The 23,476-nt window shown below is 48.9% G+C and overlaps 9 protein-coding genes across 9 annotated transcripts; 6 read left to right on the forward strand and 3 right to left on the reverse strand.

Moving 5' to 3' along the window:
- Nucleotides 1–157: 157 nt before the first annotated feature.
- Nucleotides 158–1,095, reverse strand: CI109_106229 (40S ribosomal protein uS13; the record flags this gene model as incomplete). Its single annotated transcript, XM_032004990.1, has 4 exons — nucleotides 158–200; nucleotides 279–530; nucleotides 758–891; nucleotides 1,057–1,095. 4 exons carry the CDS (start codon nucleotides 1,093–1,095, stop codon nucleotides 158–160), a joined length of 468 nt encoding a protein of 155 aa, XP_031860789.1.
- An 875-nt stretch (nucleotides 1,096–1,970) lies between these two features.
- CI109_106230 (60S ribosomal protein eL42) lies at nucleotides 1,971–2,960 on the forward strand (the record flags this gene model as incomplete). The annotated part of the gene is made up of 5 exons (XM_032004991.2): nucleotides 1,971–2,025; nucleotides 2,092–2,097; nucleotides 2,313–2,414; nucleotides 2,600–2,658; nucleotides 2,832–2,960. 5 exons carry the CDS (start codon nucleotides 1,971–1,973, stop codon nucleotides 2,958–2,960), a joined length of 351 nt encoding a protein of 116 aa, XP_031860790.2.
- A 520-nt stretch (nucleotides 2,961–3,480) lies between these two features.
- Nucleotides 3,481–5,788, forward strand: CI109_106231 (uncharacterized protein; the record flags this gene model as incomplete). Its single annotated transcript, XM_032004992.2, has 7 exons — nucleotides 3,481–3,516; nucleotides 3,635–3,832; nucleotides 3,911–3,990; nucleotides 4,157–4,553; nucleotides 4,633–4,711; nucleotides 4,825–4,938; nucleotides 5,370–5,788. 7 exons carry the CDS (start codon nucleotides 3,481–3,483, stop codon nucleotides 5,786–5,788), a joined length of 1,323 nt encoding a protein of 440 aa, XP_031860791.2.
- A 340-nt stretch (nucleotides 5,789–6,128) lies between these two features.
- Nucleotides 6,129–7,403, reverse strand: CI109_106232 (uncharacterized protein; the record flags this gene model as incomplete). Its single annotated transcript, XM_032004993.2, has 2 exons — nucleotides 6,129–7,099; nucleotides 7,181–7,403. 2 exons carry the CDS (start codon nucleotides 7,401–7,403, stop codon nucleotides 6,129–6,131), a joined length of 1,194 nt encoding a protein of 397 aa, XP_031860792.2.
- A 1,104-nt stretch (nucleotides 7,404–8,507) lies between these two features.
- CI109_106233 (glycogen debranching enzyme) lies at nucleotides 8,508–14,769 on the reverse strand (the record flags this gene model as incomplete). Its single annotated transcript, XM_032004994.1, has 21 exons — nucleotides 8,508–8,605; nucleotides 8,699–8,801; nucleotides 8,868–8,957; nucleotides 9,033–9,236; nucleotides 9,336–9,532; nucleotides 9,592–9,764; nucleotides 9,844–9,950; nucleotides 10,124–10,335; nucleotides 10,465–10,618; nucleotides 10,685–11,021; nucleotides 11,080–11,254; nucleotides 11,314–11,437; nucleotides 11,498–11,736; nucleotides 11,791–11,884; nucleotides 11,940–12,346; nucleotides 12,400–12,431; nucleotides 12,493–12,981; nucleotides 13,038–13,629; nucleotides 13,683–14,260; nucleotides 14,326–14,492; nucleotides 14,566–14,769. The coding sequence occupies 21 exons, from the start codon at nucleotides 14,767–14,769 to the stop codon at nucleotides 8,508–8,510; spliced, it is 4,776 nt and encodes a 1,591-aa protein (XP_031860793.1).
- A 598-nt stretch (nucleotides 14,770–15,367) lies between these two features.
- On the forward strand, nucleotides 15,368–16,438 carry CI109_106234 (uncharacterized protein; the record flags this gene model as incomplete). The annotated part of the gene is made up of 2 exons (XM_032004995.1): nucleotides 15,368–15,845; nucleotides 15,912–16,438. The coding sequence occupies 2 exons, from the start codon at nucleotides 15,368–15,370 to the stop codon at nucleotides 16,436–16,438; spliced, it is 1,005 nt and encodes a 334-aa protein (XP_031860794.1).
- Nucleotides 16,439–18,320: 1,882 nt separating this feature from the next.
- CI109_106235 (uncharacterized protein) lies at nucleotides 18,321–19,491 on the forward strand (the record flags this gene model as incomplete). The annotated part of the gene is made up of 2 exons (XM_032004996.1): nucleotides 18,321–18,609; nucleotides 18,674–19,491. 2 exons carry the CDS (start codon nucleotides 18,321–18,323, stop codon nucleotides 19,489–19,491), a joined length of 1,107 nt encoding a protein of 368 aa, XP_031860795.1.
- Nucleotides 19,492–19,974: 483 nt separating this feature from the next.
- On the forward strand, nucleotides 19,975–21,127 carry CI109_106236 (uncharacterized protein; the record flags this gene model as incomplete). The annotated part of the gene is made up of 2 exons (XM_032004997.1): nucleotides 19,975–20,215; nucleotides 20,313–21,127. The coding sequence occupies 2 exons, from the start codon at nucleotides 19,975–19,977 to the stop codon at nucleotides 21,125–21,127; spliced, it is 1,056 nt and encodes a 351-aa protein (XP_031860796.1).
- Nucleotides 21,128–21,875: 748 nt separating this feature from the next.
- On the forward strand, nucleotides 21,876–23,052 carry CI109_106237 (uncharacterized protein; the record flags this gene model as incomplete). The annotated part of the gene is made up of 3 exons (XM_065967802.1): nucleotides 21,876–22,128; nucleotides 22,225–22,504; nucleotides 22,599–23,052. 3 exons carry the CDS (start codon nucleotides 21,876–21,878, stop codon nucleotides 23,050–23,052), a joined length of 987 nt encoding a protein of 328 aa, XP_065823874.1.
- Nucleotides 23,053–23,476: the final 424 nt, after the last annotated feature.

Below are 23,476 nucleotides of genomic sequence, written 5' to 3' on the forward strand. Positions count from 1 at the left end.
AACCGTTAGTACCTCGACGGAAATGCTCTCATGCCTCTGAACCAATGACTCATGTTTGGGTGGAAACCGGTGCATCCCATGATAAGACAGAAAAATATCGATCCCATCCTACATGCTCTCTCACTCTACCGTCCAGACGAAAAGCCAATCGAGTCGATTACTTCTTCTTACCGGCGACGGCCTTGCCAACACGTCGACCACTGTTATTAGAAAGAGACCATCAGCGTCAAATCGACATTGCACTCCAGCACGACGTAAGCGATGGGAAGAACACTTACGTGGTCTTGGTGTGTTGACCCCTGACTCGCAAACCCCAGTGGTGTCGAAGACCTCTGTGAGATCGGATCTTCTTCAACCTCTCGAGATCCTCTCGGAGACGCTGGTCAATGACGTTGGACAAGATGTGGTGGTTCTTGCCGTCGTTGATGTCTCGCTGCCTGTTAAGGAACCAAGTGGGGATCTTGAATTGGGCGGGGTTTTGCATGATGGTGACGATTCGCTCAAGCTCATCGGAGTTGAGCTCTCCGGCTCTAAAAACACAGACAAGAGTATCAGTATTGTGTCCTATATTGTACGTTGGGCTGAGAAGTTGCAGACGTGGACAGACGAGAGGAGCAAAAGGGAAATGACAGTCAATGATCAGATTGGTGGTGAGGAGTTGCCTCCCGTCCCCCATGATCGACCAGGCTGCCTTCCCAAACACTCCCACTCTCTCGACGTCTGCACCCCTTGCGCCCTCGAACGAAACCGCACGCACCGCTTGTTGAGGTCAACATCGGCCTTCTTGCAGACCAAGTTGGCGTATCGTCGACCAACACCCTTGATCTCGGTAAGAGCGTACATGATCTTGCCTTGACCCTTGACGTTGGTGTTAAGGAGACGAAGAATGTGCTGTGGGAGTGAAGGATATCAGCACAACATTCCTCCTGTTTGAGGCGTTTCCTCCTTCGACGTTATCCCCTTCGTCGATGTCCAGTTGCCTTCCTATCCGACTCGACTCCACTTCGATCTCCCCTGCTCCAGCCAAAAACCACTAAAGAAAACCGTGATACCCACTTGGAATTGCTGATGGGCTTCGAGAGGAGCGAACGACATCTTGGCGAATCTTTCTTTTGGGTTAAAGAAGGGAAATAGATCTGAAAGAGGGATAGATGTATGTCAGCGTTCAGAGTCAAAGTCTTTTCGACGACCATATATTCCCCTGCCCCTTCCTTCCCCTTGTTCATCGTCCCTTCATCTCATCCCCACTTCTTTCTTCCTATTCTATCTATGCGACGAACTCTTCTCCTGCTGATGGCGTTGAATTGACTTACCCGCTTTTTCAGGTATAGAAGATGTCAATAAGACTTGAAGGTTGAGAAGGACTAACAAGTGGTGATGGGTTCAGAGGCGATTTAGCAGCAAGCAAACGCAGTGTCTCGTGGTTGTTGCAACCAAAGGTGAGAGGGAGTCAGAGTGTCAGTGTGTGTGTGTGCGGTGGTTGTGGTGCAAGTGTGAGTGTACGGTGCGAGTGAGTGAGTGTGACAGTGACCGTACGGTGGGTACAGTGTATGGCTCAGATCGGGATTAATCGAACAAAATATGATTTATGAAATTGTTTCTTGTACACTCGGAGTTTCGCGGAGTTTCGTTTTGGACCTCAATTCAACTACTAAAATACCATTTTGGGTAATTATGGGAAGTGCCACTCACCATACGTCTCCTCACCGTACCACTTGGTACTGGCTTTGGCTTACACTGCTCACTGCTCACTGTTGGCTGCACACTGTACACTGCACAGAGTCTCACTGCTCCTTGTCATCTTCATTGGAGTCACGACTATCAAAGTCTTCTCCTCCCTATCCTTCAAGTCGATCGCAAAACATACGGCAAAAATGTGAGTGAGGACCCACACGTTCAGCGGACGGGACGAAGAGAAGAGAAGAGAAGGGAGGAGAGGATGATGGTGGACACGAAGGAAACAAGGACAAATGCTGATGATTTTTTTGATGCTCCTTTTCGTCGTAATGATCATAGGGTCAACATGTGAGTGTGGTCTTCGTCAACTGTTGGAAAATGGGTATATACTGATGATCGTTCCTCTTCTTCTAGCCCCAAGTACGTACACATTCCGAACGTTCCTCATTCCCTGTGGTCGTCCGAGGTGTAGATTGTTGGAAAGATGGAGTGGTTTGAGAGGAGATGGATTACTGACAACTTTCGAACTTTTTCGTTTCATCGGAAAACAGGACTCGACGAACCTGTACGTTCACGTCCTATCTTATCTTGGTCCACTTCGACGATGGCTGACTGTTTTTCCTAAATTCGTGCAGACTGCAAGGGTAAGGCTTGTAAGAAGCACACCCCTCACAAGGTGACCCAGTACAAGAAGGGAAAGGACTCTTTGGCCGCCCAGGGAAAGCGACGATATGACCGTGAGTGGAGCTTGCTAGTACATCTTGGAGAGAGGAGGAGAGAAGTGGGGCATGAGCCACGATAGTGTGGTCATCACCTCGAACGACTGGAGGCACGGAGATGGGACGATGCGCGGACTTTGAGGAACGGACTTGAGATGCGCATCGAATGGAGGACTTGACGAGCTTACACACTTCACCCACAGGAAAGCAAAGCGGTTACGGTGGTCAGACCAAGCCCGTCTTCCACAAGAAGGCTAAGACCGTACGTTGCTTTTTCGCGTCTTTTGTTTTATCATTGCTGATGATTTTGTGTCTTTTACTTGTGTCTCTTTTCTCTCCCCCTCTTCATCCCACTCGTCCACTCTTCATCTCGGTCGACCGAAATCACCGTGTCCATCATCGTTCACCGCGGCTCATACACACTTTCCGCCACAGACCAAGAAGGTCGTCCTCCGACTCGAGTGCACTTCTTGCAAGACCAAGCACCAACTCTCTCTCAAGCGATGCAAGCACTTCGAGCTCGGTGGTGACAAGAAGCAGAGAGGTGCCGCCATCAACTTCTAAACGGATGCATACAGTTTGGGTTACGGAGCTCGGAGAGTCTGTCATGTCTCTGTCGTTCGGCGAAGGGATGGATGGATTTCTGTTGTTTTCGGAGCTTGGATCTTTAGGCTTTCGTTAGAGATGATGATGTATGATTATGGGCGACCTGAACCGGTATCCTATCAAGCGGCTTGCAGTCGTGTTCATGTGTGCATTGTGCTATTTGCCTGGACCGTGTTATGTGGTAGGAGGAGAGAGGGGCGAAGGTATGCCTTAAAAGTGGCGGAGTGAAACTCATACCGCGTTGTAGCGGTGCATCTGTCTATCCACACGGCGCAATTGAACTTCACACCTGCCGCTGACGGCTGTCTACGTCCTCTAGTCTTATCGCAAAATAAGAGACGAGGCAATACTCATCTGTCTGATGTAGATGCTTCGATGCTTCGGGTCGATGTGAAGCGCCTTAGGAAAATTCAGTTGCAGGTCATGAAGTTTCGGTGCCAAATCGCGTGACAATCACGTGGTCCATACCTAGCCGGATATGTCGTACGCAGGATCCATGACCCCCCCACTTTACGTACGGCCGAACCAAACCAAGCTTATCGAAGTGGAGGACGTCCATAACCCACTCACCAAAGGGAATCAACGACGACAAGTTACCGTATCCAGGTTGACACTTGGTTTGGTCTTTACAGCATCTCTGGGAACTCCCATTCGGTACTCGTGCAAGGTGTAAGCGGACTGCTGTCAACATGTCTACAGATATCTTGAACCCATATTTGGACCGATTCGCAAGACCTTTCGTCAAGTACAATTCACTTTACCCAACCTATTTTGCGCTACATTTAGCGGTGTTTGTTGGCAAACAATACTCTCAAAGATTCAAGAACGATGTACGTCACCATCAAACCTCTTACTGCAGTCTATCTGCTGAATAGCATGGTTCGCTGACCAATATAACTCGTCCGAAGGTCGAGGTGGAGAGCTATGAGATCGTGCGACAATTGTGTATTGGGCAGAGTTTGAAACAGGGTCAAATACCTACAATATGGTGAGTCTCGACCGACTGTGACTTTCCGATGCATCCTCTGTGTCATGTGTTCTCTAGCGCATGTTCATGATGATCGCCAAATCCACTGTGTGATCATCAAAGGAAGTCCTGTAGGAGCAGTGAACGGTATGATCACGTTCAAAGCTAACTCTTGCTTTACTTTCAGGCATCACGCTATGTCATTACCTTATGTATCGTCCATATCGCTCCCCCTCGATTTGTATCCTACTCCGCTCACACTCCAAGCTCTCAATTCCCTTCTTGTCGTCATCTTCCTCCCAATATTACTCACACGTGTACTGTTTCCTGCTTCGCCTGTACCTACCACCTCGTCGACAGAAGCTCTCACGCCCGACTCTGAGCGACCTCCTGTTACGTGGACAACAAGAGTTCGACACCGGCTGTATTATACTTTCCAATCATGTCCTTCGGCACTCGTGATCTCGCTCAACTCTTATGTAGTGATGACAGCTAACAGTCTTGTATCTACCGGCCTTGGGCTGTTGGGAGTATTGACGGTGTTCGCCCTGGTACAGAGGAGAAGACATATCATGGCGGCTGCGGTAAGCTTTTCGTTTTGTCATCCAAGAACCCTGAGAGTCCGGCTAACGCGATGTGTGATTCTCCACTTGTGGGATACAGGTCGGAGCAGTAATGGGATGCATAGGACCGGAAATAGCATTGTGGACTTTGTTCGTCATTCTCTGGGCAACATTTGGAGGTGAGCACGACTGCGAGATAGCGTAGCCCAGCCATCGTGGCCAAGTCGCCTATTTAAATCTCTAGTACAATAGTACAATACTGACCATTACGTTTCTGGTTATTTTTTGTCAGATGTCCGTGCTAGTAATAGCTCGCTCACATGGCGAAGCTACATCTCATATCTTGCCTTTCTTCCAATGCTGGCAGTGTGGTACTCACTAGCCACTGTGGGCGAGCTGAAGTCTGGTGAGTCGATCAGATTTGCATTGCGCAGTGCTTCACTTCGTTCCACTCCCACTCCAAACGCTCGCACCGTTGTAGTCTGCCTCACGCTCGACAGACAGACAGTATTGTAGATCTTCATAACATCCCCTGTCCAACGCTGCCACGTGCATCATTAGGCGAAGAAGACATTGACCGCAGCTAATGTCTTTCCTTCCAGCATACGACCCGAAACTAGATATGATGAAGCTATTTTGATTTCCGAACACTTTTGCACCAATTTGGGAGATGACCCGTCCTAGTAAGTACGGCTCTCCAAAAGGACAGATGTGCACTTCGCCTGAAAATTCTCTTCGACGATCCAAGCCAACCGTTAGAGCGAGTTTATTCGCAACCTGATGCTTATAACATTCGTACTGTGTGTACTGTAGACTGACGTTCGGGTCCAATCTCAGTGATCTTCACAATGAAACGACTGCCCTTTATGGTTGCGTTGACTCTAGTAACTTCTTTGACGTTCGCGTACTTCCCTTCACAATTCGATTCAACGATCCCTACTATCATATTTCGAGTCTTCATTAATTTCGTGATACTCGACAAGCTGCAGGAATTGCGACAGAGCTCAGCCAATAATGAGACATCGCAGCAGACGGCAATAAAAGAGGGACCGAAGCAATCCAATGTGGATGTGACTACCGAAAAGGACATTGATGTGGACGATGAGAAATACGTAGATAAGCTGGTCACGGTCGAAGAGCAACCCCAGCCTGATGAGGAAGGTAAGCGGAAGGAAGAACAGTTGAATGCGATGAGGATAGAGATGGGGTGGTATCTTCTCTGGATGGTTTTTTTGTTAGTCATTTGGGTCTTTTAATCTGGGTGCGCTTAACCAGATTGCTACGCACAAGGAGGATGATTTAAGCGTCTTGCAAATAGGAGGTATAATTGCGAAGAGATCGTTACAGGAAATGTGAATGGGCGTTACTCTTCGACTGGTTCAGCTCACTAGCTAGGCATACAGTATGTCACCCAATGAACGCGGCATTCAAGTAGATCCCACTTGATCGACACCATGATCAAGTCAACAGTTGACAATCATTGACGTGGTGCGTTGCACGAGCGCGCCGCCCTGGCCGATCTTCACGATAGTCACATCTCCAAGATACATGACTCACACTACGGGACACTACAGGAAGATATCGAAAGCTACAGTCTCACCTACCACCACAACAATCACAAGCTTCTCCTTCTTTATCGCCCCGTATATTCAGATCCATCTTCATCCAACTTTTCCTCATCTTCTCACCTTCAAACTTGTCGGAAAGTTGACTAATCTTCTTCTCTATCAAATCTTCCATCGTGACTTTCCGACCGAGATACGAAAAATTCAACAACTCGATGGATCTGCCTGCATCTCGCCCTTCATGGCCACCTCGACCTGCGCCTCGGTAGCGGTATGGGAGAGGAATCATACCTCCTCGACCCGATATCTTGTATTTGATCGTCCGTTTCTTCCTCACTAAGAATAGAGGAGAGACAAGTCTGAAGACCCTGGTCAAAGCGTCGAATTGCTTTTTCCTATTCTCCACCTCGTCCAGTGGTCTGTAGAACAATTTCAACTTGGAGACTGTTCGAAAGTCGTCGACCATACAATCGAGATGTAGACCGTGCCAAGTGAGTTCCGTCACTGGCCAATGTCGGATCAGGTACTCGACATTAGATTTAGGTGACCATAGTACCAAAGTATGTCCAGTAGGGTCTCTCTGAGCATATATCGACCGATCCCAAGGACCATACTCTTCTGTCGGATTACGGAACTCGGCACATACAGCATTAGGTTGGAACCCGTTTCGTAGTTGGTCGATTACCAGTTTTCGATCGTGGTCTTGGAAGTATAAGCGAGAGATGAAGGTGGACTTCAGGTTTACTTTCTTGACATTGTGGAATAGCTTTCTCCTTCGGTCCATCGCGGAACTGATAGTACGGACGGGCGTAGTAGGTGGCTCGATATGTCTTCCTGCTGCCTCGTTTTGGCCCATACCAGAGCCGATTATCATCGGATCATCGCAGAATGCTTTGGCGAGTTGAATGGCTTCTCCGTAGTCTGCGATAGTAAGAGTAGTAACAAGATTGATCAAAGCCAATTTACGATGATGTCGATGAATAATCTTGCTATCGTCTTTTGCTACGGTAAATACATCAAGTTTTCTTCGCAATCAGTAAGTTATCGAGCCTCTTCGCACCCCGTCATGCTGCATCGACTCACACTCCCAATCCCAATCAAGGCCGTACATCAATGACGCTCCATTTCTCCCTTCTACAACCACTTCACCTTCATATATCCCCCAAACGAATTTGAAATACGTATCGCTCGAACACCGTATCAAAACCAAAAGCGTCTGACGAAAGTCTGATATGACGACTTCGGTCGTTGGCTCCAATGTTCTCATCCAAATCAAGAAAGCAGAAATCATCGTCTTCATCTTCATTCTCGGTATCGCTAAGCTTGTGGTCCCGAGGGAAGGGGTGACGAGCGCTTCGGGACTTGATACGTCGAATGCAAGTGTCAGACGTGATATAGTTGAATATCATAGTCAGGATCTCATTAGGAAGGAGGGCGAATAGGCCCAGTCCGGGCGTGGTGGGAAAGGGGGAACGACTACGTGCCATTCCGAATTTCGATCGTACGAAAGTGATCAGCCCTATCGAGCCGAGAGGATAAGAGAGAGAGGATGAATTACTTGTTTTAAAAGTAAGGTGTCGGCTAGTGGACACCAGAAAGATGTCGTGTGCAAGATCATAAATTCAGTATCAAGACGACGAATAAATCGATGAGATGAAAAGAATAGAGAAGGAAGCAGAAGAATTGTATCGAGAAAACCCCCCGGACTAGCTTACCTCTTGACCAAAGGGATCGACTACAACGTACTGTACGATATCGCACGGACCTTCAATCTTCACTAGTCTCAATGTGTGGTGTCAATCGGCGCCACGTCGTTTTATCGATTTGACGATCTTTCGAAGACGGTGCGTGTCTCGACGACTTTCGAATGCATTTGTGGTTCATTGTGACTTACAAGCATGTAACAATCCAAGAGAAAGGTGGTACTCTAGTCCCACAGAGCAGCTTTGCAGATAGAAAGAGAGAAAATCAAATGAAGCACATTCGACCCCACTAGGGACCATCAAGTCCAGGTGCCACATCCTAGTTCGCTGATCGACTCCACTCAAAAAAGGGCTCTTGTATTCATCGAAATTGCTCAGCTGAAGCTGGCCATACCATGAATACGCATAACGAGAGATGGGACGGAGCAGAAGGCTCAGTGTCAGATATTACGCAGAAATAGAGGTCACGATTGTACTATTGTGAGACGTGAATCACCCGCTTGGACACCGCGTATACGCCATCTCACTCAGACATCGTCCAAACTTCATATACACTTTGATCAATGCGAAACCATGACATGACGAAACTAGAGACAAATGAATCAAGAATTAAATTTACCACTCTACTCTACTCGTCTTCCGCCCCTACTCGCCAACTTCCACCTTCCCATATCTACTTCTACTTCTACCTCTACGTCTACATCCCTCTACTTCTGACCAATCTTGTGCATCTCTTCCAATACATCCAAGATCGTACTAGCGCTCCAAGCTTGGGTATTACACGAATCGTAACAGTAGCTTCCGTCTGTGAGAATCACACATAAAGATATCAGTCCCTCAGTCTTCAAGAGCACAGAAGTGTCTTGCGTCTGAAACGCAGCGAAGAGACAAGACTCACTACTGTTGGTCAACTCCGGAAGACCTCTCCATGGGTCGTGCGTGATGTGGTGAGCATGTTTACGAAGAGTCTGGGAGATATAATGTAATGTTCGGCTGGGATCCTGCTCACACAACAAGATATCAGCATCATAGAAGCTTGACAATATGAATGATACGATTTGACTCACCTTCTTGCCCTCTCCCGCAAGTCGGTCGAATTTGAGATATGCCATGAGGTACCATCCCATTGGGAAGACCCATTCAGGACCTTGGTGATACTAGATACAACGAGAGTACGGTCAGTCAATGACAACCTCATACAAGGACAGGAAGTCGAAGACTGATTGACTCACGTTCCAACCCTTGGCAATTGCCTGATCGTTACTATCATTGGAGTTGTCGTAATCACCCCTGTATTGACTGTCCGCCGGGTCGAGAGTCTTGAAACCGAGAGGGCCCTTGAGGACCGCGTCGGCGATCTGGAGAGCTCCGATAGCCTTTTCGGGCGTGAACAGCTCGGGGGCGACGATCATGGGGAGAGTGAAGTTACATCGGAACTAACGATGGTACACACGAATCAGCTCCGATGTCAACCAGGGCACAGGACGGCGTGTCGCAGTTGCGAGAACCATCGTGGAGAGTGACCACAAACTCACCTGATAGTCGCTCCACTCCCTGTCCTTTGGTGTACCGTAGACATCTTTGTAGATACCTCTTCGGTTCACCATACTAGAGTTGGTGACGTACTTTCCGTCCTCAGCAGGGTCGCTTGGAACGTAGTAATACTTTTCAAACGAGGCTTGGATGAGGTCCGCCCACTCCTTGTACGTGACAGTGCGTGACTCGCCCTTGACTGAAAGTAGTATCCTGGTTAGCTCTATTATGTTCAGCGGCAAAGCAAGCTCCACTCACTTGTTGCTTTGACACCCTTGAATGGGAACTTGCCAGCCTTGGAAAGCCCGTCAAGCCATGTAAGTGTGCTCTTCAAGAGACCGGTGATCTCGATAGGAGATCCATCTCGCGGAGTAGCGGGAAGACCCTTGTTACCAGCCTTATCGGAAGAACCCATCTTGTCCATCCAAGTACTGTAACCAATCCCCATCAGCGGTTGTTCCCTTAGCAAAATGGCACTGATAGCAGATAGTCCCTCCGACATGCACTCACCCGCAGTTGTACCTGTTACCACCGAAGATGAGTCCAGTCTCCCAGTCGACCCAGATCTTCTGGTTGAATCCCTCGTCTCGCATGTCCATATCGAGATTTGGTCCGGCCTATGGTCAACGATGTCAGCCATTGACATCTGGAAACTACTTTCGTTCCATCTCTGCATCCAGCTAGAGCCCTTCCGGAGGATTTGCGCAAGCGGCCGAGATTATCCCCGACTGGGCCCCCTTACCCCGCACAACCGAAGATCCCCCACAGGTGGATTTGCAGTCCCACTCACGTTGTACTCCCTGAACTCTATCCCCGACGCATGTCTTTGCAAAATCTCTTGGACCAACTCGGCAACCGAACTCTCGTAGGCGAAAGCTCGAGGGTCGTCCCACGTAACCCAAGTATCGTCGGCTGGGAATCGTCGCTTGACTTTATCGTTCAGAATAGCGAGTCCGTTAGGACACATTTTGGTGTAGTCCTGGATGTTCTGGATGAACCACCCTGCAGATCGAATAACAGTCAGCAAAGAGTCTCCTTCGCGTGATGTTTCCACGAGACAGTCAGGAGTTTTGGGGTCGCGCTGTTGATGCTTAAAAGATGGTACAAGGAGAAGTGAGAACGGTAACTTACAAGGACCATCTCGACAATTGTATCGAGGGTTTCTCGTGGAGTCCAACAAGTTGGGGATCAAACCATGCTTTAGTGTTGTACCAAACGCAATGATGTGTTCGCGAGCAGCCACAAAGTTGCCGGTAGTCAAGAAGAGACCTCGAAGGGAGATGAACTGCAAGAAAAAGTTAGCGAACGTATCCATCCTGCATGATTTTGTGGCCCATGAAGATCTACTTACCACATCTCTACCCCAGCATCTCGCCCATCCAGCCGCAAAGTGCGGTAGTCCAGCTGCCAAGCTAGCAACCGGTTTACTAGGACTAATACTTGCGCTCTTCACCAATCCATACATTTGAACACTGCAGAGTGCCAAGTCGTGCGTGAAGTTGTGACCAGAGGAGATGAACTCGGAAGATTGTTCAACCACTGCTCGTCGAGCAGCCTTGTAGGCTTCATAGATGACAAGAGCGAAATATTTCGGTCTCATGAATGATGGAACAGAAGATTTGATGAGTGAAAGTCGTTCAGAAAGCCACTCAATAGGTTTGGCAAGACGAGGGAGATCGCCAGTTTGCCTGCAAGTTTGCGTCAGATCAGCGTTAACAGACCTGAAAGGGGCATTCGAAAGCTCACTTCTCAAGACGCTTGAGGACGTAATCAATGGCCCATGTGCCTTCTCGAAGATGGGCACATAATGGATGACCCAAGTCATTGGTTTTGATTACTTCTCGCAATGGGTGCATCCACCCCTCGAGGCCGCAGTATGTAAGCGAGCCATAGTTAGGGATAGTGTATACACCGTCGCCTCCTAGAAGCGCACACAATGTCAATGCCAATTCAGTCGCCTCTCTAAGCGATTGGACCCACCAGTAGCGTCCCGCTCTTCACCGTCAGCTCGATGGAGGACGGCGTTGAGGTCGACCAAGTCGAGATCGGCGTAAGCTTCTTGTGCGCCTGACTTGATCAACGAATCGAGATCGGGAGCAATGCCCTGTAGTCACTTGCATCAGCTTTCGCTCAAGCAAGGGTTTCGGTCGAAGTGGATACTCACCTCCATGTCGGTACTGAAGACCATGATGGATCCAGGCTCGAACACATCGGGGATGACAATTTCTTGATACTCTCCATCTCCATCTGTGCCTGTTGAGATGACAGGCTCCGGGACCTCGGTAAGAGTTGATGGAATACCCTTGTGAGTCTTTGCGTCGTCCTTCCACTCGTTGAATCTTGTGGAGACGGAAGCACCGAAGAGGTAGTTGATCTTAGTTCGAGCGAGTTTGATAGGTTTGACTGAACCAAGAATCAGCATGCACTACAAAAACCGATGGACTGCGGTACACTTACTCCACCCTCGTCCACTGAAGCCCTTGAAGGCGGTGTGAGCAATGAGCATGAAGCCCTTGTGGGTGACTGGGTGAACTCGGTGGATCATGATGTACTACACTTCGTATCAGCACTACAGCAGCACAAACCTGAGATGTTAAACTACGTACCTGTCCTTCCTCGTGTACGTGACCTTCTGAATATCCTCCGACCATCATCTCCGTGTGCAAGTGGTTAAGCACTCTCTTCACTTTGCCAATACCATTCTCCTTTTCAGCGGTGCTGACCTCATACAACCTGTTGTCTGTGACAAGGTCCAGCAACTTCGGGTACAGATCGTCAAAGCCTTTGTTGGAACCCAAAGCAGCGGCGGAGAATGTGACAAGGGCACCAGTGGAGAGAGCGTCTTCAGCAGTACGCTTGTCGAAGGGCGATTGGTTATCGTGTGTCAAATCGTAGAACACAGCATGAGGTGACGAGCCTTGGAGCGGGGTAACCACACAGGGTCGAGGTGCACCTTTGCCGAATGGAGGAGCAAGCTCATCATTGCTCGAGAGACAAGCAGCATCCATGGAGCCTTAATGTAGAGTTAGCTTCGATCAACGTTGTACCGCCCAGAGCAGTACTTACCGACAGGCTTGCCAAGACCGAATCTCCAAAGACTGCATAAAGACGAGTAAGCACAGTCTCCACTGGTCTCGACAGGCGACTCAGGCTACTCACAGATCCGCAAAGTTCTTGACGCCATCGCCGTTATACGCCTCTCTCACCAAACTGTTGATACCCAACTCTCGGACAAACTTCAAGTCCATCTCTTGACTACCTGTGAAGAGCTCCGCCATGATATACAAGTTGGGATTCACCCTTCTTCCTGCATCAATGACGGCTGCACCAAGCTCGAGAGGAGTGGAGTGACAGTTGTCCAATCGGAAACCGTCAAAAGTAGATGCGAGTAGTTCGGCGTATTTGATCATGTGCTCCCACAACCAAGGGTTATCCTCTGGTCTGGTACCAAATCGAAGCTTGACACAGTCGTCCCAGACGATGACTTGTCGACGAAGGTAAGCCTTGGAAGGGTATTCGGCAAAGTTCTTGAGGGGGTCGGCGCCCCACATCCAACCGTTGTTGGCAAGAACCAACGCGCTGGCTGGCTGCTTGGCAGTAGTGTCGTTTTTGGGAACGCGGGTGAAGTATCGTTCGATGAGAGCCCGTCTATGAATCGTGAAAAGTCAGCGGAAACCTAGAGTGTCGATTATTGATTTACTTACTCTTCGGTGATAGCTCCCATTTTGGGCCCACCATCTTCCAACCTGGTGAATCTTAGTCGTCCGACGACTCCGTCGATAGCGGCCTTGAGATCATCATCGCATTCCGCATACAAGTCAACATTGACGATGTCAAGAATCTTGCCCCACTTGCTTGCAAGATCTTCGGGAGACTGTCCAGGATAGGCTGCTTGGACGAAACCAGCTGCTATGTCAGGTCGAACCGTAGTAGCATATCGACCAGAGTATGCTCGGAAATTGTCGATCATGCCTGGTTCGTTTCGGACGATACTGGCAAGTTCGCCTTCTGATTTACCAGCAACATTCTCTCCACCCCATGCTTTGGGTTTAGGGGTGTTGTTCAGCAAGCTGGCAGCTACAGCGGTGACTGAGCTCCGGACGTCGAATACGTAGTACTCCCAAATTTTGGCATCGTCGATCGCATTCTTGATATGAGGGATAATCGATTGGAGATCTGACTCGGTGTGGAGAGTAGTCGGCAAGCCGAGGGAGGAGAGTTTGGAAGTGAGTTTAAGAAGAGCGTCCTCCAGCTCGACAGCAGGGGCAAGATGAGGAGTGTTGTTAGGTGAGTAACCTGCGATTAGGATCAATACGAGGCTCGTGATGAGTCGCTCAACGAATTCTCACCTGCTTCTGGGTGACTTTCCAACCAAGGGGAATCAAACGCCATGTGGTTCAAGACAACATCCGTTACACCTCCCAAACCGTACTTCTCCTTGGCAAGCTTGACAACATCCTCAATCTCCTTGAGACCACCGTCCTTGGCATCGGCGTTCTTCAGAATAGCCTTGTCGTAAGTGAGCTGATCCTTGATACTGTAAGGACTGCCTGAGCTACCTCGTTGTTGAAGAGGAGCCCAATGCAGCATGTTGTATCCCCTTCGGCTGGCTTCAGCGAAATGGGGCTCCCAGTCGGTTGTGGGGCCCATCCATTTGGCGAGCACTGAAAGGATGATGAGACCGTCAAGGGAGACATTCGCCGGCTTGGGAAGGATAGCGCCTGACGAAGAGTCGTGAAGAGGGTTCTTCGCGGAAGTAGTATCGGAAGGGAAGAAAGGGGTTCGCTTGGGAAGGGAGACGATTGGATCGACGTTGAAGTAACCTTTTCGGCCGGTGATTCTGGGAGACGAAGCGTTGGGGCCGTCGTACTCGATGAAGTAGCAGAAAGCACCTGGGGCAGATATAGGAAGGTCGATTTGGATAGGTCTGAAAGGGATTTTTCAGTAAGCTTTTACTCTGTCCATACGCTGCAAGGGGAAAAGGAAGCTTACTTGCTGAAATCCGAGGGCAGTTTCCTCTCCTTCCATTCGCCTCGCTGGAAGACTCCGCCGTCGATGGGAAAGTCGCTCTTCAACACTCCGTTCCTGGAAACGTCTGTTCCGGGTCGAATGGAGAAACGAAGAACGTAGGGGCGGACGGGTGGGGGAAGTCGAATGTACTGAAGGAGAATATGTCTGTCAGCTGTCTTCTTTGTTGTGAGGAACTTATGAGCTGCACGCGAGTTCACTTACGCTCTTGTTCTCCGCGGGACCACCGTCGTCCTCGAGCAGAAGCTCCCAAACTTGAACCGGTTCTCCGTCGTGATCACCGGTGAAGAAGGCGATAGCCTCGTCCTGAGGTGTCTTTGGCGTTCGTTGCCCCTCGCTGCCGGCAGGGCGCCCATTGGCATGTCCCTTGGCAGGCAGCTTGATGCTGGTAGGTTTTGTGATAGCCATTGTATGTGTGGTGTATAATTATAAGATATGAATTAGAGGAGAGAATCTATTGGTACTGTGATGAAAGGAAGCGTGTCCTTCGTTCTGATGAGGCTGAAAGGAAGCAAGGAGGGAGAGAAACGCGAAAAGGCTGGCTTGGTATTGCAAAGTGTATCGCGAGAGATGCGGGGTGTGGATAAGGATAACAGCTCACCAGACAGGTATCAAAGAGGATGAGAGATATGTCTTTCGAGGCAAAAGTGTAAAGTTGCAATATGATGATTGATATTGACAGCGAGCAGATGGCTATTCGTGACTGGACCAGTTTGGTCTGGTTGATTGAGTGATTGATGCCGCATTCGACACAAACCAGGGACACGATGAGAAAAGTGACGTCCGTGGCTTAAAAGGGGGGAGATCCGGGGCATTAATGCGGGACAACGTGGCTCCAGAAAAACAATATCTGTAACGTTAACGAGGAAATCACACGTCACATACAGTCCTAGCCAAGACGATGGCTCGTGCGTTTGAGGTTGTATTCGATACCAAGTTAACCTGCTATTGCTACAATGCGTATCGTGTTCCGTCTGATCATCGTATAGCTAGCATTCACAACACCATGCCAGCCTTGCCTGCCTTCCTACAACGCCGTCCGAAAGACCCAGTACCTCCTCCACCGATCACTACCTACTATCTATCTTCACCACCAACAGCACCGTACCCAAACCTTCGTCCTATTCCTCCACCAAACACACCTCGACCATTACCCACCTCGACTCTCATCTTCTCCCTAACTCACCCACATCCCTCTTCTTCACCAGAAACCGCTTTCTTCTTATCTTGTCTACCTGATCCGATCGGGTTTCTGTACCACTCCGCGACATTCATCAGCAAACATCTGAGCTTGAATGCAGAACAAGGTTTGACGGATTGGAGACATCAGTTGATAGAGTTAGCATTGGAAGACAAAGACGGACTGGCAGCCACGTCAGGAGGGAAGATAGGGGTGAGCTTGAAATGGGTGGGAGATGTGATGCGGACCGTGGAAAGAGGGGAGAGAGGTGTAGATGGAGCTATCAAGGAGTTCAAAGGAGTGTGTAAGTTGTCAATCCTACTACGCGACGAGGTCGGTGTCCCCATGCTGATATATGCTGTCTTCGTAGTACTGCACGAGCTTGTACATACAATACAACACGACGGCCATGGTTCGACTCCTGGATGGCTTATCGAATCGATAGCAGACAACGTCCGACTTCTTGCTCATCTCGATCCTCCCCATTGGCGTAGGAGCGGAGCAGGGAACAAGGAAAAAGGATGGGAAGCCGCATACGATGTGGGAGCCCGATTCCTAGTCTGGTTGACTGGAGTGGAGATCTCCCCTTCAGCTGGTCAAACTCAAGCTGCTATACCTGTTGTCGACAGATCAGAAACTCCAAGACCGATCCCAACGTCGACCACTTCAACTGCTCCGGCAGCTATGGCTACTCAATATCCTCTGCCTTCTGTCAATGCACCTCCTCAAGCACCTTTACCCTCCCCCGGGAAATCGAGACCTGGCCCATATCCTGATCTAGTGAGACTGATCGATGCGAGGTTGAAATACGATAGATGGTCAGAAAGTTGGTGGGAGGAGATGACAGGTTTGAGCTTGGAAAAGCTGTGGGAGAAGTATCTGGAATACTACTCATAGTGACAGTGCGAACGGTTGTCGTCATGTACGAAAGTACGTTGGAGAATGTGTTGTATTCCCCATTTGTTGTATGCATCTTTTGTATAGCTAACGAGAGGTCAATGCGTTTCATATGAAGATAGAGGGGCCGAACATGAAATTCAGCCTCGCAGCACATCTTCTGTCTTTCTTCACTACTTATCACACTCGATCATCTTGTGCAAACCCTCTGTAATCCCTGCGACGACCAAGTCGCAGCTCGTCAGCATCTTCAATCTCTTCCCCTCGACCACCTCTGTGTTACAGAGTCATAAGAACTTTACCGAGCCTCCCAACTACTCGAGCCTCCTACCGAGCTGAAAGACCACGTCCTCTCCTTGATTCCCTGCGAAAGCAGAAAGAAGACTTCTCTCGACTCATGCCATGTTCTCAAGCGATGTACCGCGAGTTTGGACCGAGACTGTACAGGAAGGTTAGGGTCAACTGGACCAACTGTTCAGCGATCCTTTGCGGTCTTGATTGGGATTGCGAGAGTGCGTTCGAACGTCACGCATGCTTGCGACCTTTCCCCTTGTCAGCCTGAGTCGCTCCATGACTGATATATATCTGCAGATAGCGAAGATGGGCTTCGTAAGGCTGACCGCAGTCCCAAACTCGCACCGTTGAACTCGATACGCACGTTGACTATCGCAGAGGAACAAGGCGCGTGTTGCGTTGCAAACGCACTCGATATCGGTCCCTTCGCAGATGTGGAATTCCAACGCGACTTTGATGAGTCATTACTCTATCCTGAGATTCGGCTTGGGTTTCCCGGTGTTCCTCCACTTGCGAGACCTCATCCTTGAGCCCGATTTTTTGAAATGCCTCAAGACCGGCGAGCCCAGTTTGTAGCTAATGTAACTCATTCACTAAAGGTCTGTCTACGCTCTCAACCCTCAAAACGTTTGCCTTGCTTCTTTTTGGTTCGTACCAGTGGCGCCTAACGCATATCCCCATCCCCGCGTGCTGCGGCTCCATGGAAGATAAGAAGTTAGCAACAATCACATGGCACATCAGAGGAAATCAATCTGTAGCAGAGCTAAATTCAAAAGAACAGCTTATTCGTATCTTTCGCCGCGACCGATTCTATTGCGGTGCCGATTCCGACCCGGCACTTTACACCTTTCCTAGTGTCAAAGCACTTTTCCCTCCTTCGGAGAGTCTAGGAGGAATGGTGATCTTTTTCTCAACATTCCTTGTAAGACGACGGAACACTAGTTGCTAACGATGATCCTATCAAGTTGAGGATGGAGCTTTTCAAGTCTCCTGTAAAGATCAAGATCAAACAAGCGTGGTCTGAGCTAGAAATCAGTTTCTACAGGGTGGACGGAGGTGCGGCCTGTCAGTGTTGTTGACAAAGTTGAGAAGCAATGGTTAGTCAGGAGGGCGAGGCTATCATTACCGTCTCCACGATTCACACTCACTCGCCTTGATCCTGACCCTTAGACTTTGCTTGAGAAGCACGAAATGGAGCCAGTATGAGACGTAGAAGCAGTTGACGGTAGCTGTGCTTGAGTAACCCAAGTCTGGTAGTGATCATACTGTATGGAATCTTTGGAAAGTCTATCCGCCTCGTGAACAACGGCTTGATTTGCTTTGGTCCAAGTATCCATTCACGGTGCGACAGCAGGTCCGAAAAATCAATCGAGTGGCAGAAGGTACGTGCACTTACTTTCCAGTATGTTGTGCAGCTCTCAAGCAAGAGGTCCAAGCGTTCTCATGAACTGAGTCAAACCCATAAATAACCGTTCATGCATTCTTCTTTCCTCTTCTTCCCATTCATCCTCTCCTTTCTCAACCTCGCACCGACCTGCTCCTCGCCTCCTAAAATAGCAGTAGCAACTCAAATTACTCAAGAGTCAAGATGTCTACCAAATCCTCAACCACGGTGGTGGAAGTGGCAGAACCCCTTCGTCGCCCCGGAAAGACAACTGCCTTTCCTTCTTCCTCCCCATTCCATAGTCTGCCCGCCGAACTCAGACTTCATATCATTTCTTACCTTCCCTCCAAGAATCGACAGAAGACTCTTGTCAGTCTAATGAGATGCTGCAGCGATATGAATAGCGATTTCGGCTGGATGTTGTACCAGAAGATCACGATCAATGAGCAGAATGGGAAAAACGTGGTGTATGGTATCAACTGGGCTTACGAGTGTGAGTTTCATTTCCTTCCTTCTCGTTCAACATCTTTGCTTATGCCTCGTCGCTGTAATGGCAGCGATCACGGAGGGAGGAGATCCAGTCCGTAAAGCAAGTCATCATCGTAAAGTTGCTCTCCTCAACGTGACGAAATCGCTCGCAATAGCCGATCCAGAGGGTGCATTTTGGGTCGCCCAAGCACTGGACCTCGACAACGCCTCGAAGATCACGGAAATTGGCGGGAAGTCAAAGAAGAAGAAAAGTCGAGACCCAGCAAATCGTCCTCGACAGGGTCAACCAATCTTCCTCAGGCTGGAAGATCTCATACTTGGTCCGTTATTCACTCGTTGGCTCAAGAATCCAAAACCGGCTAGTACAGTAGAGGCTCTCAAACTCGGCTTACGACCTCGGAACGTCTGCCTAGGCTCGACACACACCCTTGAGAGGCCTCTCCAGCCTACAGCACAGAAAACGCAACTCAACATGGCAACAACGGCTGCGCTCATGACATACTGGAGACCGGAGACGCTCACGTGGCATGTCTATTGGAATCATGATGTTTTTCGCCAAGAGTTCAACGCGCAGAAGATCCGCGTGTTCTGCCACGATCTTCGCAATAGATGGATAGGTAATCCCGTGATGCCATTCGCATGGACGTATGCCCGACCATTGTTCAGTTACCACCACGTCGGAGATGATCAAAGATCTTTTGAGATCCTCGAACTACCCATTCCAAAAGGCGATGAGCCGCCAACAATCGAAGATTTTCTCGACTACTGGGATGAGGAGCATGCTTCGATCCTAAGAGATAAAGTTCGCAAAGGTTGGTCGACGTTGGACATCAAGACGTTCCTCCCAGGTGAAGGGGCACCTTGCCAATGTTGTGGACGGAGGTAAATCATGGATGATGAATCAACCTTAGCCGAACAGATATTTTCGCTTGTACAACATACTGTAGAGTCCGTTCAACCAGAAATTTTGAGCGACCTCTTCATCGAACCTCCTCCCATGTGTTATTGGACAGTACTGCGACTCGTACATCCATAGAGACACATATGTATGGATACCCTATAAATTTCAATCGGCGCACAAGCTGCGAATGTGTACGTTCTGACTCTGAGGCGGTAGACAGATTCATCTGAGTGTGTAGCGAGAAGCGGTCTGTGCGCCACGCTTCGGAATACACACCTCAACCACTGTGGATGGTGTCTGAATCGCAGTACATTCTACAGTTTCCTTCCTTCCTCTACTTCCCTCCAGTCCTCAACGACAGTCTCCGCATCTGATCTGGGCTTCCATACTGTCAACGACACTCCACTCTGTGAACGACAATCACGATCAAATACCGCCCTCACACAGGCTCACCCACTCCTCCTCAACATGGCCGCCACGAAATCAGCATATCAGGGCCCGAACCATCTCCCTATCGAGCTCAAGTGGCATATTTTTTCTTCCATGTACAAGCAAGACAGAATCCGAGCTTTACTCAACCTATCTCGATGCTCGAAGGGTATGAATCTCGCATATACACCTCTGTTGGATGCAATGATTTACGATGACGTGGTGGTGAACGAACGTACTGCTGGAAAATTGATCTATGGGCTGAACTGGAAGCAACCAGGTAAGGTTTCGTAACTCTAGCGGAATACTGTATACAACCCTTCCTTGCTCCATGTCATTTTCTCATGCTCAGCTACAGTCTGACCACAATGTCACAGAATCACCTGGTCACAAGCGAAAATTGGCAAGTCTCAACAAGATCAAAAAGCTTCGAGTCTGGGATTACGGCGGCGCACGCGTGATCGCTCGTGCGTTCGGATACTCTCTCTCCTCGGACCTAGTTGCCAGTACGAACAAGCAGCGCAAAGTACGACCGGTCTTCGAGAACGTCACTACACTCGTTCTTCACAATCAATTCCTCAATGAATCACTTTACCTCGGTCCAAACGACGTAGAGACAGCAATTCGAGAAGGTTTCAGACCTTCAACGGTTTGTATCACGTTCGGCCGACCGCAGGAATGGAGAAGTGGGCGTTCTGGACAACGATCCGGCCTTGTTCAAGAGAGACATTTCCCGAGTATATCCCAGCAGGAAAAGGAAAAGATGTTCAGACGTCTGATGTCAGGATGGAATATGGATCAGATCACCTGGCACCTCGGAATCAACATGTGTGTAATTCAGCCTTGTTTCAAAGCCAAGAATCTTCGGATTTACTGCGACCCTCTCCGAAGGAAGTCATCACTATCCGACACCATTACTAGAGTGTACAACCTGATCAGTCCGATGTTCTACCACCATACTAATACGGCTGCTGACCGAGGCTTACCTGGCAAGATCGAGTACTACAATCAAACATGGCCAGCGGACCTCCTCCAAGCCCCTGTCAAGCTTACCGATCTGATAGACAAGAAGATAAAGACACTCACTAACAAGAATGTCAAGGAAGATATCATGAAGATATGGCACGGGATCGATTTTATCGACCAACCTTCTCGTTTGCAGGATGCTTGTCAAGGTTGTGGTAGATGGTGATCGACCTGTCATTACTGATGCCTAGCTTACGGTACGTGCTGGTATACGCACATCTTCAAGCATACCAATCCCTATTGATGTCAGATGTTCGGTTCTGTCCTGTCTGTATAGTTATGCACCCTTCGCGAGCCATTGCCAACGTTATTACATATGCTCATAGTTCATATACCATGCACTCCCATAAAACACCATAACATACTGTACTACACCATAGTGAACCATGTATCACCACCATCGACAACGGCAGCACACAGGTCAAAGCGATGCTTTTGGAGCGGACTGATATGGGTAGTCTCGCATCAGACCTTTCCATTATATGAAACCAACCAGAGTATGCGGACGATCAACTTAATTCATTCATGATCTAAGCGCATAGTGAGGCTGGATTATGGAGACGACAATACGGGGAGATGTCTGCGTTGCGTTTATTTGCGGTCATGTTGTATCGACTATACAGTATGCAAGCGAGCACTAGGATACGATACGGAAATCTACACCGTGATCCGCAAGAAACGAATAGCGTGGGGAATATCCATGATGAAGCGTAGTAGAGGTCGAGGTCTGTGCACAGGTCGAGACACACACGTCAACCACTTTCACATCCTCATAGCCCTTACATATCTCAGTTCAATTCTTTCTTCACCTCTCTTCCTTTCTTTCCACTTCGTCCCTCGTACATCACCGCCACTCTAAAGGACATCAATCACTCTGTCCGAATCATATCACATCCTACTTTCTCAACATCGCTATGTCCACCTCCGACACCAAAGTCAAACACCGCGGACCAGACCACCTTCCTGTCGAGCTCAAATCGCATGTTCTTTCCTTCCTCCATGTAGAATATCACGTTCGTGCTCTCCTCGCCCTCTCCCGATGCTCGAAAAGCATGAACCAGGCCTATGCACCTATGTTAGAAGATCTCATCTACGAAAAGGAAGAAATCGCAATCGACGAGCGCATCGGAAACAAGCTTACCTACGGAATCGATTGGCAACACCCAGGTATGTGACAGAGTTCCGTTACGAGGTAGCAACACATGTCCTCCGCGGTACAAACGGTCCAATACTAGTTTTTGAAAGCTTACACAGACTTCACAGACTCTCCAATTCATCAACGAAAGTATCGAATCTCAACAAGATCAAGAAACTCACAATATTGGATTTCAATGGAGCACGCTGCATCTCCACCGCTTTGGGCCTTTCCCTACAACCCAGTTCCAATGACACCGCACGGGAGGCAGATGACACGACAGCGAGACCCGCAGTCTTCCGAAATGTCACCACACTCGTCTTCCGTGACATATTTCTCTTCCAATCGCTCCACCAAGGTCCGAACGATGTCGAAATGGCATTTCGCAAGGGCTTCAGACCCTCGACGGTATGCATCTCGACCCCTTATTTGAGCCGATGGCAGGTTCATTTCCATAATCGTTCCACAAACGTTATCTGACCTAAGCCAGTTCCTTTTCCAGGCCCAAGGTACCCGAAAGTTGTTGGATGGAGATGTATGTCCGCCTGATGGAAGAGTGGAATCTCGATGTCATCACCTGGCATCTTCACGCCGGGCTACGCGTGGTCGATCCCCGAATCAAAGCTCGACACGTCCGGATTTACTGTCACTACCTCAAGTACAATGCGAGCATCGTCAATCAAGTCTACACTCTCGTACAGCCAATCTTCAGACTTCGCATCAAAACAAGGGAGAGCGATTTCATCACCGATAAGATTGAGCTGGTTGATACAACATGGGGCGAGGACGATAGCAATACAAGTCCGATCACGATTGAAGACCTAATCCAGAAGAGGATCAGTACAACCAAACACAAACAAGTCAAGGAAGAGTTTATGACGAGATGGAGGAAGATCAATCTTATTGATCGATTCTCGACCCCTGATCCCTGTCCGTGCTGTGGGGGATGGGAATAAAGCCGGACTTGCCAACCCCAAGAATGCAAGCCTGCGGTAAGTTCGTCTGAACTTTATGGATTGTGAAACTCCTGACAAAATGCCAGATCACTCCTAAGCCTTCTATAACTCATCATCCATACTCAATCCCATGACAGCTCCCTGCACTGTGACATATTTGTAATGATTATACTTCATACCATGCATGAAAGTCAACGCAAATCACACTCTTCGGTGTCGCCTGACTTTAAGGGTCGATGATAACGAGTAGATCAATTTAGCCGATCTTGAATCACGACCCGCGTTTCAGATCCGCTTCTCGAACTTGAAGCCGCCGGTCTCAAGTCGCATAACCGTAACCAGGAGCGGGATCGACTCGTCAGCGTGTTTTGAAAAACATCTCATAACGGACGTATATAGACAAATACTGAACAGGCTGGCAGTT

Source organism: Kwoniella shandongensis, chromosome 11, assembly GCF_008629635.2.
Source record: "Kwoniella shandongensis chromosome 11, complete sequence".
NCBI classification, from domain to species: Eukaryota; Fungi; Basidiomycota; class Tremellomycetes; order Tremellales; family Cryptococcaceae; genus Kwoniella; species Kwoniella shandongensis.